The 14,972-nt window shown below is 33.8% G+C and overlaps 1 protein-coding gene across 5 annotated transcripts in view; it reads left to right on the top strand.

Annotated features, from left to right (window-relative positions):
- Window positions 1–14,972, top strand: part of LOC106082575 (NF-kappa-B inhibitor cactus) — a 36,060-nt gene extending 21,088 nt beyond the window's left edge. For 4 of the 5 annotated variants that reach the window (XM_013245186.2, XM_013245184.2, XM_013245183.2 and 1 more), the window contains exons 5-7: window positions 8,981–9,069; window positions 9,143–9,403; window positions 14,310–14,972. In XM_013245186.2, the coding sequence (XP_013100640.1) occupies window positions 8,981–9,069; window positions 9,143–9,403; window positions 14,310–14,381 (422 nt within the window). In that variant the 3' untranslated portion in view covers window positions 14,382–14,972. Of the gene's footprint in view, window positions 1–8,980; window positions 9,070–9,142; window positions 12,349–12,389; window positions 13,060–14,309 lie in introns of those variants that run through there. The other variant, XR_009397593.1, reaches the window with a different exon arrangement.

Raw genomic sequence — 14,972 nt, 5'->3', positions numbered from 1 at the left:
GCAAGAGTCGGTGCCGCCCGACCTCTCACTGAGACTCCCAGTTCGATACCGCTGATTGACTGCGACTGCCGTTGCAGCTACGCCGTATGGGGCATTCCACTTTCCGTAACCTGTATATTCGCAGCTAAGCCTCTCGTGACAGCAATGAACACTACGCAGATCGGACCTTAATGTTCCAGCCTGTGTGGTGCTCACAGCTATCCCGTGCCGGGTGTAGACGTCTGATGACGATGAACACCACATAGATCGAAGCTTAAAGTTCCATCGTGCGTGGTGCTCATAGTTATCCCGTGCCTGCTAATGCCATCAGTTATCAGTACAGCTGGTGACTTTTTGCGCCTGTTTCTTAATGGAAATTTTCATTTGCAGGTTTCCCTCATATTCCTATCGACCTTTTTCCCTTCTCTTGCATTTTAGGGTTGAAGCACAAAATCCGCATTCGTAAAGTATACTGCCCTCTTTTTTTATAGCAGTTATCTCATTTTCTACATAAATACAATTATTCAGCTCTATGCTCGCTTTTTTTGTTAGGTTCCTGTACGTGATGTGACCACATGCTTTTTTGTCGTTCGATCTTGTCTGACTTCGCTTGCAAGGACGTCGTGCTGAAGGTCACCGAGAACTATGGTATTTCCTTTCGTTTCGTTGACTGGATTATTTACGCCTTGCTTTTTGTCTTTATTTTTGATGTTAAGGTCCTATGGATCACGGTTTATGTCCACTCCCAGTTTTCTGCTTATTCTTTTTGCCATTTTGACCACTCCCAGTTTACCCTATTCTTTTTTGACATTTTGAAAAGTCGTGTTTGCTTTCTTGTAATTATCTTTTGTAAGCTGGACCTCTATTTCTACCCCTTAGTTTTTCTAGGTATTTAAGACACTTTCATCTATGGTTATTGAAAAAAATGTCCACCTGTATACTGTGGTTCTAGGTGTATTTACTATCGAATTTTTATGTTACACCCTATTGTTATAATTTCCATGGTGCGACCTGGTGGGAATTTTACCATCGCACACGTTGTAAGACTTTGCTAGACTGTCTAAGAAAGCTACTAATGTATGCCATCACTCCATTATATCTACTTTTCATGGAAATCGGATGATTTTATACAGGAAAATCAGCAGATTTCATGAAGGGAGAACAGGTGATTTCAATTGAATCGGCGAATTAGTCGAGTGACAAAGTTTTGTGATTTTGGTGTTAGATTGCAGTTGGAACCCATCATCATTCTTATTTTGAACCACTGTCTAAAGACTTACTGATATTTTATTTTTGTTTATTCCACACTAACAACATCGCAGCAAACTGGCTCTCATACACTGAACTGAATGAATTGTTGCTTCCTTTAAACGTGATGATTATGCATTTCTTTCAGTAAAATGTGTGCAGAAAAAAAAATAAGGGAAATTCCCAGTTTCGTATATGTTTTGGCATTTTAAACTTGAAATGCGAAAGTTGGCGGTTTTTCCGAATGCACTCAGCAACAACAAGAAATCGAGTGCTGTATAGGGTATGTGTGTGGTGTTAGCTTGTTAAAATCCCAGCACTTCACATAAGAAACAAAGCCCTGTTAATAATAAAAAAGCGCAACATTCAATTTAAACGTCGGCGCAGAGGTTATTATCACTTGGGAATTTCTTTATTAAATCATACCCCCTACTCGGCAAATGTAGGTCTATGGCGGCCACATTATGCAAAATTCCATTGAAATTTCTGGCCAAATGCTCGTCGAAAATACTTCTTGGGGTATTTGGCAAAACGTGCATGCGCACATGACTCAAAGTTCATGTGAGCTGAGCAGAGTTTCTACGGAATATCTTAAATTTTTTACAAGTTGGAAAAAATCCCAATAAAGCAAAACATTTGTGGTTTTGTTTTTCAAATGACTGGACAACGGGGAATATTGCAAAAAAAAACGAAATACACACCACACTCATGAGAGTATGGCAAGACACAAGAGAGGGGGTTTTGTTCTTGGAACAAAAAATAAATAAATTTCATATAATTTCTTTAATTACCAAAATTTCTAAACACTTGTGCATGATGAGAAGGCCTTTAAGAAGATATGGGGAGTTGCGGAACAGGAAAGTTCTAAAAAATCAAGAAACGTTATTTTAATTTTATAATGTTATTATCTGTAAGAGAAAGATATCATGATAAAAAAAAATCAGGTTCATAAAGACTTAAGAAAATTTGTTGTTAATATGACTCAATGAATTCCCCCTCACTCTCACTTGAAGTTTGCCCAATAACTTTGATGGTAAATTCCTCTTATATGGCATTTCATAAGAACTTTGGAATGCTGGGGAATGGCGTTTTAATTTGCAAAAATCCACAATAACTACAACTGCCATACTTGTCGTTGTCGTCTTCGTACCTACATCAACAACATATCGTAGCCGACAACTGATCAAACATTTTTTATAAATACCAGCAAATGGTTCGGCGCGATATATTCAGTGTGAGAGGCTTTTTTGTTTTACTTCTTTCTTGAAACAACAACACCCCCATTATTGGGATTTTCCTTAATTATTTCATGTGAAGTATTTTGCGGAAATCCATTACCAACAACAAAAGTAACATTTAGAATTAATAAATGTGCTATAAACGAGGCGCCATCTGATGAAGTTTCATTTCTATTGTTTTGTTATTGGTATGATATGGACGTTTTTATTTGATCAAAAACCGACACCGACAAAAGTAATTTGGTTTTTTGCCAACAATTAAACTTTTATTGCGCTGGAAATGTCAATAAAAAGTTATTGCCATTTGTGCATTGTTGAACACCATTAGTGGAATATTTTTTTTCGAATTTTTTTAAATTTTCTTACAGCTTGAAACTTGAAAATCAGTAGGTCCATGCAATTTTATTTGGGGTAGATAAGTAATTATTTCATCTTATTCCCTCATGCAAATGCAAATTTGCCCATAAACATGCCATAAGGATCGGTGGCAAACTTATATATCTATGAGCGTTGTAACTTGAAGCTCAATGGGCTGAGAATATGCCCGCATGTGTTTTGTAGACCATAATGGCTTCTCTCAATATTTGTAAATGAATTCTCATCCAACAATTCGGTGTTTCTGATAGCGATATATCTTGACAATATCCAATATATAACAAAAATACACATGCAAAATTCTTGTTCAATTCAAAAATATGTTAACTATGCCCACCAGATGCTTAAGAAAATCAAATCGAGTTAATATTTGGAAACATTCTTGTATAAATGATGAAATAGCAAAACTGGGGAAGCATTTTTGCAATTTGGTCTTTAAATCTTAGGGAATCTCAACAAGATATTGTCCAGCCTTAGACCATTAGGTGTATTGCTTCTATTCGAAGCAAAACAGTCTCTTTGTAATTGTCCCTTTTTTCTCATTTTAATAAATATTCCCAAGCGCCTGAATTTTTCCTTGTTTAATTAATTTTTTGCTAAAATACCTTAAAAAATGTCATTAAGTTAATGTTTACTCAACTATTGATGAATGTAGAAATATATACGTATTTATATTCTTCATCAACGCAACCGAACAATCATCCATGACAGACACTTCATCAATGTTCTGTTATCAATTGGAAAACCCATTTTTAATAATTCACTTGAGATTTTGTTGTCAGCTTTTATGAATTCCCCAAACAGCTTGGATGTTACGCTACGCTAATACGACAGTGGGCATTCGATTTGAGACAAGCTTAAACTCTTAAAACAAAAAATAAAAGAAATATTTCTCAATTAAAGGCAAAATTTAGAAATAAAGGTCTTGAAATTTGTATAACACTTGTAAACAGTTAATGCGTATTATGCATAGGATAATTATATTTTTTTGTGGAATACTAACAATTATTAATACAAAAGTATTATATCATGAAGAGCTAATAACTCTTTTGACATTAATGCAGGCGCATTATCTCATGAATATTTAATATCTCTTATCCTAGGGATTTAGAAACAGATTTGTGTCAAATTTGCAAAGAATTTGATGACTTACAATTATCAATCGATAATTCCTTTGTTTAATCAAAAATTAAACAAAAACATGAAAACGCAATTACTTATGATATCGTACGTATTGATTTCATTCACAATAGTTCGTATGCTGCATGGTGCTTGGTAGGCACGAGCTACGTTTAGCTAACTCGCTTAAGAACTTGTTGAGCACTTCAATGCAATCATATGTTTGACAACTAAAAGAATCACTTAGTACCTATAAAAACTTGAATGCTTTGCAGGCTTTCTAAACAAACAGCTTCCCGCTGTTTGTTTGTTTAATTCTTCTTCTTCCTCTTGTGAGATTATAGTTATTAACTGTGTTTAAGCCGCGTTTATTTATGCAAATAATTCAAACAATAAACGAAGATTCTACGCCACTGCCATATTACCTGTTCAAAAAAAAATATTAGGCATGTGTACATCCATAAACGACGACGGCTGAAAAACTAGTCCAAGAAGTAGATCTGCTTTCAATAACGTTTTTTATGGCTGAGATTACTCACATTTCAGTTTGGATGTTTGAAGGGGAAATCCCAAAGTGTCGTCTCTACTTCTTTTAATTTAAGTTGTTGTTTTTTTTTTTGTATCTAAGGCAAACCTTTAACGGATTTTGTTTTCTTCTCTTCATTCGCATCAGAGAAAACAGAATTTCTCAAATCTTTTATAAGATACATACATATATATGTAGAAATATCAATAAGAAACTGTTGTTGTTTTTAGAGATTTTTCACAGACCCTCATTTAGGCAACCAGCATTTACAAATTCATTAATAATTCATTGCATCAAGCATGTAAAACGATGATGAGCTATAATAAAAAAAATAATGTACTCTCAGTTTTGGTGCCTAGATTGGATTAATGAATGAATTTCTTGTGGCACTATGGAAGCTAGCCGCTCATCGAGTCTGCCAGCCAGTCAGTCAGTCGGCCACATCTTGACATCAGCGAAATTATAAATATTTTTATGACACTATAAAGCTTAAAACACACACACACAGCCACATGGATACAACATAGAAGGGATTTCTATTCCAATCACATTCAACTTAGATTAGTGTTCGGAGTTTCCGTAAAAGCTGGAAAGCGTAGCCAAGCAGGCAGTCAACCAGGTGATAGGAGCCAGCCATAACACTATTATGAGACATGGAGTCACAATAGTATTACATTATACAAGATTGAATGCCCCAATCTTGTTTGGCGAATTGCGGTTTCTACCATCATATTGCGAAGTGAAGAGAGAAGAATATGTGCATTCACATACATATACATGGTTAACAACCAGTTTTACCGTTTTGTCACCACCTTTCTCAGACAGTTTATAAGCATCACCTGCTGTTGTTGGTTGGCGGAGAAGTTTCTTTTAAATATTCTTAATTTGCATGAGCTTAATTACAGATACTAACAACAATAAAGTCCACAACAGGGAACATTACAAGGCAATGTTTGGTTGTAACCTACATAGTAAATAATGTTGCTGCGGAAATTAAAACCATAGAACAGAATATGCAATAGAGCCATTTTTCGATTTGAGCATTGCTTGGTTTAAACTGACATTTTGAAGATACCAAATGATAAAATTTATGCTTGCGTAGCGATGATAACCTATTTAATATCAGCAAGCCTGTAGCTTGCTGAACTTAATTAGGTCAAAGAGAGAGAGGGTGTGTATCGCTAACATGAACTTTAGAGCCCCCAATACACGCACCGAGAAATCTTCAAAAGATGAGCTCTTCAACTCTATTCAGTCATGCTTTTGTATCACAAATATTGCATTTTGAGAGAGTCAAAAAATTTGGGAGTAATTTTCACAAATTGCGTCTTGCAAGCAAGTGCGCACAGCTTTCAATGCACATCACATATGTGTCGATTTTTGTTTGCAACTCAATTATAGTTGTGTTGCCAGGAAATAAAACCATGAAATACAAAATATTATATATAGTAGTTTTTGTCAGTTTTATTTAATATCAGTGTTTTGATTTTTAGCTAATTTTAAAAAAGTATGCAATTTAATACTATAATAGAAATTTCTATGACAATTTTTTCCGTAGGCAACGCAGCTGCAATTGGGTTGCAATCCATAATCAACCCATAGGAGTTGAGCAGAGTTGTTATCCCCCATTTTTTAAAACTACATATAGGTACTATTTTTGCATCTTGAAAAATTAATCGGAACTAAAGGGTCATCTCAAATTGCTACCAACAAATACTTTATGTGATACCCGTAGTTTCCGACTGGTTACTACGAGTACAAACCTCGGATTCATTTATCCCTTCATTTTTGGAAAAGTTACAGACTTCAGAATCAGTTGCATTATCATTCTTTGTAACACATTTGACTGCTCTCGTTCGTCCCTAAGTTATAATACCGAAAAATCACTGCGCCCAATAATCTAGCACAGCCAGAATTATTTTATTCGATTTTTTTGCTTTTCACATTGACCGCCTTCTACACGTGTCAATACATAAAACGCCCCTTACATCTATACATATGTATTTACAACTACTATAGCATGCAAAATAGCCCAACACAAACTTTTGCTGTGTTACAGTAGAAGGCAAAAAAGGTATGTCATTTAAAAATTTGTGTTGGCATTTCGCGCTTTCGTATGTCATTATTATTGTTGTTGTTGTTTGATAATTTTGCAGTTGTTGTTTTGTATTCAGTATTGTTGCCGCCGTATGGTATTGTATTTCATATGCTGTATACGAATGTGTATGAACGAATGTTTGTGATATTCAACTCGTTTTTATTCGATGGGAATTTCACGGGTTTTTCTGTTCGTATATAAACAAGCTATGCAAACAAACAAACAAACAAATAATCGAATCGAAGCGATACAATGCGATACGATACGATGCTATACCAAAAATGACTAGTGCCAATGCAACAACTACAACAGCAACAACATCACCAGAAATAGCCATACAATTCCAAAGTTATATACAATCCAAAGTTTGTATGTATGTTAGTCAGCTGGCATTATGGGGTATAACCCCTACACTATAACGTGTCCAAACTATAAAAGCCAGACTAATACGTTCGTTTACTGCGAGCGAGACTTCATCATTGTCATCAGTCAGCAAGACATCCAATTTAATCCGATCCATTTATAACTAGGCCCATACAACCGTGCACATACATGGAAACGTACGTATATTATTTAATACTCCCATTGTAGTTTAGTGTGAGGGAGCTACGTTTTTTTCCCAAGCTTTTTTAAGCAAATTGCAACTTGTTGATAAGCTTAGGGGGTTTGCCTTTAAATGACCGGTAAACTTACCGACAAAAAGTAGGGATGCCAACATAGGGTTTTAAGCAAAAATCGTAATTGTTCAAAACTTGATTATTTTCTATTCACTTTTCCAAATTATTGCTGGTGCTTTGTTTGTTTTTCACAGTTGAAAAAACATATTTTTCGCGATTACTTTTACTATAAAATTTTCAATGACAACATAACACTTTTGTTAAAATTGTTTCATAAGTTATGGGTAATGTCCTCTGAATAAAATCAGTAATTTTTTTGCTACAAAATCTCTTGTCTAAAAAAGTAATCGCGAAAATCGAACATAGTACCATCCTTTACAGGGTAGTTGACAGGAAGTGTTCCACGTGTGTGTGTGTGTGGAAGTAATCTAATGGGTCGATTATGGATTGCAGCTCCTCGACTACACTTGAGCTGCCAGAAGACAAAACCACGAAGTAAAAATTAGTATAAAGTTGAAATTTTTTGTCAATTTCATTCAATATAAGTATTTTTAAAGTTCAGCTACTAAGAAATTTGTAAAAAAGTACGTAACTCATTGCAAAAATGAACATTTCTATAACGAATTTAGACGTTGGCAACGTAACTGAAGTGGGGTTGCCATCCATAATCCACTCATAAAATTCAGAATCAATTCAATTTTGCTCGATATGACTACCTTTTCCTTTGACTATTGCTCTAAGTCGCTCAAAAACGAGTTACAAGCTGCTCGAGTACAATAGGTTTATTCAGCACATCCACATGCAAATTGCAAATTTTGCCCATGAACATTCCATTAAGGAACAGGGGCAAACTTCTCTCATATCAGTGCAGTGAGTGCAGTCCGATTCAAATTTAAGCTCAATGATAAGGGGCCTCCTTTTTTTAACCGAGTCCGAACGGCATGCCGCAGTGCGACACCTCTTTGGAGAGAAGTTTTACATGGCCAGCATTAGGAGGGTAAAACCACCACAGAAAATTTTTTCTTATGATCTCGCCAGGATTTGAATCCAGGCGTTCAGCTTCATAGGCGGACTTGCTAACCTCTCCCCTTCGGTGGCCTCCTACATCCACATACTATCCTATTTTTTTATTTAGTTTTTACCTTGTTCTCTAAAAGGGCTCTTGCGAATTGGTCAGCCGATATGATGTGCGGAACGTGATTTTTTAACCATTCTTGGTTTTACACCGACTTTATGTGCCGCTTTATTTTGGTATACCAATGAAATACTTGCTTGCCCTCGGCTCAAAAGTAGCTTCCAAAATAATAAGTAGAATTTACTTTGACGCCAGGCTTAATGAAAACGTTTGGAGAGCAGCCATCGGTTGTCACGCGTCCTCATACCATCTCTTGAGATAGAAAATTACTTCGAGTGGCCGTTCGTAAGTTAAAATTCTCTTACGTATGCTCGGTTAGGATTGTACGATAGTTTTGGAAGTTTACTATTTCCTCGAGTTGTAAATGGTTCTCGTCGGAGAACATGATGTTGGGAAATTCATTTACCACGTTCGCAAAGCTGGCTACTCATTTTTTAACCGACTCAGAGCAAAAGTCACATTTTGGTGATGTGTTTATTAAGCATAATTTTGGTAATAGGGCTGTGTTTATTAAGCAAAATTTTAGCACATGCCACAAGGACGACATGAAAATTTTTGAGAAGAACTTTTGACTTTTAATTACAAATCATTTTCTGGCTTTTTAGTCTAATAAACCAATATTTTTATGTTTTTATTTATTTTCAGGTGAAAGATGTGTTCATTTAGCTGCCCAAGCCGGTTATATTGACATTTTGCGCATTCTGGTTTTATATGGAGCAGACATCAATGCCAGGGTAAGTAATATTGGAAACAACGGAGATTGCAAAATTAATTTTCATATTTTCTTTTGAATTTTTTTTTTTGTAGGAAGGGAAATCCGGACGTACTCCTTTACACATTGCGATTGAATGCTGTAACGAGGATCTGGCAAATTTCCTTTTAGATGAGTGCCAAAAATTGAATTTAGAAACCGCGACATATGCTGGCCTAACAGCCTACCAAGTAGCATGTGTACTTAACAAATCAGAAATGCAGGATATCTTGGAGAAACGTGGTGCTGAACCTCTAACACCACCTGACAGTGATTACGACAGTAGCGACATAGAAACAGATCTTGACGATTCAAAGGTGAGCTTGTAGAAAAGTTTGAAATAATATAAAAAAAATTCAGCATCCTCCCTCGTAAGCTTACTGAACTGGCATTCAGATATTGGAAAATCAAGTATAAGATAGCATAGTATATAATATGCATATAAAGAACTTTCAAAATCATATGTATTGTCAACCAAAAATTCAAAGAAACAATAACAAAAAAAAACAAAAGTCCAAGTAATAGTTAAAAAATCCTTTAAAGGATAGCAACAACAAAAATGCTCACAATGTTTTTAGTTTTATTAAAATAAAAAAATATAATATCATTGTATGCATGTTTGTAGAAGGGTATGATAGTGGATCTTCTTTCAACTCTACAGTTCTATGTTTTAGTAGAGCTTACAAAAGCCCCTTCAAAGGAATATACTTCCCTTAATTATAAATAATTTTTTTTAAGAATTATAGCCAAATTCATAAAAATGATACCGAATAATCTGTTATTCTTGTCTGTTTTTAGAACTCAAAATGAATCCGCATAATATAATTTTAACTACAAATAAATACTTTAAATTTTTTAAGTTGGGCCAGCTTGGCCATTGAAATAAATTTGTAATTTTCCTGGTATTATTGTAGACCACCAGAATCGTTGGCAAAAGAAATGAAATTACAAAAAGATTTGGCCTTTCAAAAAATTACTAGTTAGTAGTTGTATATGTCTTCTGTATTGTATGTGTATGTGTGTATGAATGTATGTTAATCATTGTCTATTATTTCCACTCCAGTTTTTGAAGGAGGCCACCGTAGGGCAGATGCTAGCATGTCCGCCTATCACGCTGAATGCGCTGAATTTTCCATTAAGGAACAGGGGCAAGCTTGTCACATATCAATGCGTGTTGTCCGATTTAAGTTTAAGCTCGATGATAAGGGGCCTTCTTTTTAAAGCTGAGTCCGAACGGCATGTTGCAGTGCGATACCTTTTTTGGGTAGAAGTTTTTACAAGACATTGTATCGCACAAATCTTGCCAGTATTCTCGCCAGAATTTCAACCCAGGCTTACAGCGCCATAGCCGGACATGCTAACCTCTACGCCACGTCATTTATTGTTCCATTTGATTTCTTAAACTTTTGGGTTTTTGATGCAATCCTACTCTCTACTCAATGAGTGCCTTAAAAAATAAACTATTTGAATTGGAAAACTTTATAATCCATTCAAAAACTGGTACTTTTTTAAACGAAATATCAACAAAACAATTTGATTTATTCTTTACAATAGCCGCTAGAACTTTTCAACCACTTAAAATGGGCTATGGTTATTATTACAAAAATGTCAAGCTAAGAATATGCAAATCTTTATTTCGTTTTCTTATACCATAGTATTTAGGACAAACCCCCATTATATTCACATCATTAATGTTATACTTATTTAATTATTAACCTATTGTTTTGGAAAAGTGTGTGTGTTTGTGTATTTTAATTATTTTATCGTTGACTTAGGTGTCTCTACAATACTAACAACAAACAAAAAGAAGAAAAAATCCTAGTTTTAAAAGTAACATAACGTAACTCAGAGATGTACAAAATAAAAAAAGAGATTTAGGGTGTGTGAAATCCTCTCTTTAAGTTTTATAAATTCTCTCTCTCTCTCTCTTCTCTTTATGAGCAAAAAATGTAATATATTTCAATCACAGACAATAGATTCTTATAGATAACATTTCCCTCTCTCAAAAAATGGCAACCACGCAGAGCTGCCTAATTTATTTGGTGGAATCAGCACATCGGAGAAAAAAAATCGGCATTTTCGGGTCTTTTGTTTAAGCTACAAAACACATAGTTTTATAAAAAAACATTTACATTTATTCAGGAACTTTAAGTTTCAGTTGGGGTAACGTAAGACTAATTTTCTTACATTTTAAATCAGTCTTTTTATTTGATTAGATTACAAACTCATTCATAGTGCAAAACAAGCAATATTTCGGAAGATCAACATAAACATATGTTGAAATATGTTAGATTTTAACACATATTCGATTTGTACTAACTCAGTGCTTATTTGTACATCAAAACAATTAGAGTTATTACATTTTAAAAAATCTTTTGTATAAAGAATTCCTTCCAGAGATTTGTTGTCCAGAGAGGATCTTATATTTGTTTTGTTTAAATTAACTTGACTAAAAATTCGCTCTACTTTTGCTGTGGAATGAGGAAAAATCATTGCTGATTGGACAAATTTACACAATGTTGAAAAATCTGGTTTTGTATTTCCACGCTTAATTTCCGAAATTTTCTTCCAAAAGCTTTTTAAATTTATTTCGCAATCTTTTAACATTTCTTTAATATGTGTGAAATTTTACTCTCTGAACACTGAATCTAATAATTGTTTCTCGTCTTGACTTAAAGAGTGTGGGAATTTTTTCAATATATCGACAGTAGTGATAATTTTTTCTCAAACATTTAACTTAAGGATCAATCAGTTTTAAAGACTTGAACGACATGTTATTAAAATCAAAACGCTGCAATAATTGATTTGGAAATTCTGTATAAAAATGGATGCAAGAGTTTATAATACTATTTAATTCAAATTTATGAAGCGTTTTTCCGCAATAATCTATTTGGCGTATAAGCCTAGATAAATTTCAATGAATTACAAATAGTTGTTTGTGTCCATAAAATCTGTTAAGTAAATCTCATCATTCAGAGCGTTTTGGTTAATAAAATTGCTTAATACCGTCTAATACCGTCCGCGATTGCAGCTATTGAATGGCTTTAGCTGTTGCATAGATTGAGTATTGCAATCATGGCATGACTTCCAGAATTTGCATAGATCGACACTGCAAGTTTTGAGCGACTTTAGCTTTTGCATAGGTTGCAATCATATCATGACGTCTAGAATTTGCAAAGCTTGGAGCAAAAAATCGGCAAAGTGCCGATAAATCGGCAAGTCTGGCAGCCCTGCAACCACCATCAACAATTAGAAATCTGACGTTTTCTTTTGTTTCATTCTTAAAGTCAGCTAAGAGAGGAGAAAAAGAAGCTAACAAAAAAATTAAAGTTGTTTTGTAAAAATAATTTAAAGTTTAAAAGTACAAAAAAAAAAATTAAAAATCGATTGAAAACAAGTTACATCATATTCATTATTCATACACAGTTCTCTAGAAATTCTCTCTTCTCTTAATTTTCTTCGTTTATGTCTAATCTTTGCACTTGGTGCCTCTTTAAAAAGTCGATTGTCTATCTACTTTTCATTCACTTGTGATTTCAATGGACAATTGATGTTTTTAATATGAGAATGTTGCGCATATCTTTAGAGCCCCCCACTCATGTTGAGTGAAACCTGCGAATGATGGGACTTTGGGATTGCAAGCCATGCTTTTTATACAAGAAAGCAAGCAAGCGTCCATGAGGGGGTGGCTTTTCACATGCGTCCTTTCGCTGCTTTCTCAGTAACAATTGAATCCAAGAGAATAAGAGTACAGAGAATTTTAATTTTGTGCAGCTCTGAGTTAAACACAATACAATTTTGTTCAAATACCATACCAGAGGATTGTTTCGATTTAATATTTAAAAAATAATTATTTTTATCATAATAACATATGACTGAACTGTATTATACAAAGAAAAAGAAAAAAGGAAAACAATAACAAAAACACAACAACCAAAAAAATAATAAATAAAATAGTTTTTATTGAAACCTATTTAGAATTTGTTTGTAATTATTTAAAGAAAAGCTCTAAGATTATGAAAAAGGTATGTAAATAGGCCAAAATAATTATATATATTTTATTTTGAATGTTTATAGTTAGATATGATATGTTATAACGAATTGTAATGATTGTCATGTTTGTGTGTGTGGTTTAGTTCTTCTTGTTTTATGTTTTTATTAAGAAGTGACCTATAATGGAATCTTTAATGCCATTCAGTATAACATTTCAACAATTATTGCCAATTAGTCTCATCTGAAATGCAACAATACAAAATTATTTTTATTGAAGTAATCAGTAGACCACAAAACCCTTGAAAGCATTTTTAACAATAGACAATAAAACATATCGATCTCTCAACGTCCTTAGCAAAAATTGGCTACGATTTTCAACAATTGGAAATTTTAAGTTTTCTCTTCAGTTTAAATATCTTTCAAAATCAAAAACCTACAAGCCCGTTTGAAATCCAGCTAAGTCATCTTCTTCTTTGTTCATTCAACATTATCCTGTTTCTTCGTTTCTTTGTAACGCTAGCAACTGACAGTTTTGCAAAGAGTCGCATGAGAAATCTGTAAGCTTTTAATGTCTATGGTGTTAAGTGCACCATAACAAATGACTAACTACTGCTGCTCTCTTAAACCTCTCAACTCTCCCTCTCTGTTAAAAATTAAAATTTTGACAACCATGCACTTAGAGATTGGTTTATGAGAGAACAATATTTAATGGCTGGTACTATGTTCGTTTTTCACCGGTGAAAACACATGTTTTTCGCGGTTACTTTTTTGAAACACTAAACAAATCTCAATGATAACATAATACTTTTGTGAAAATTTCTTCATAAGTAATGAGGGAATGTCCTATTGAGTGAAAGTAGCATGTTCTTTTGCTTCAAAATCTATTATCTAAAAAAAGTAATCATGAAAAAATGTCGCTAACAGCGAACATGGTACCACCCTTAAAAACGAAAAATTGCATAATAATTGAATTGGCTGGCGTACATTTTTCATTCCGTTTATTTGCTCATTAATTAGCCGAGTCGCTAGAACATATTTGGCTATAGTACTACTACAATTTTCAAAACATTCAATATAAAATGTCTTAAAAATAAATAATTAGAAAATTGAAATTTTATTTTGTGCATCTGATTATATTGCATTTCAGTTGACATTCGATATTTTTAATGAATTATAATTATAATACAAGACATAATTACCAAGTTTTTCCATCATCTTCTTTAATTGCAGTTGTACGATCGCTTTGGTGATCCGGGTTACTTTGTTGGCTACAAGGGCGGTAACGCCATGACGGTGGCCTGATTTATATCCAAAATGACCAAACAATCAACTAGCTAGCTACCACCCACCACCAAGAACCTACCCAACTAACTAATCAACTATTGTTACTTCCATATGTCGTCTCCCTCCTACCAACAAGACAAATCCATAAATAGAATAATAACGAAAGCCCATCAAACATTATAATAATTTTATCTGTATATTGGATACAACAGTTGTTGTTTACATGTATTATATAATAATTTGATACTTTGTATTTGAACGCGACCTTAAATGTATATAACGAATGATTGATTTGCTTACTTTTGCCCATTTGTCCCACTATAACTGGTAGCAGCATCATATTGTTATAAACAATTTGATTCTCTTGCTTCTGCGACAAGTGTTCACATAAGTATGCAACAGTTTTACAAACCATTTAAAATTTAATAACTAGAACATTGTATGTGTGTGTGTATATGTAACTCCATTTTTAATGTATACTCTGTATTTCTTTCTTCTCCATTTTTTGCCCTCTTCTGAAATTCTCCTTATTTTTCGATACCTTTATATCATCGAGTTCTTATAAGAGATATTTCCTCCCCCTTATATATGTAATGTTGTATGTTGATA

This window comes from Stomoxys calcitrans, chromosome 3 (genome assembly GCF_963082655.1).
Source record: "Stomoxys calcitrans chromosome 3, idStoCalc2.1, whole genome shotgun sequence".
In the NCBI taxonomy this organism is placed as follows: Eukaryota; Metazoa; Arthropoda; class Insecta; order Diptera; family Muscidae; genus Stomoxys; species Stomoxys calcitrans.
Note: the sequence above shows the minus strand (reverse complement) of the source record. Positions and strands in the feature narration are given on the sequence as shown.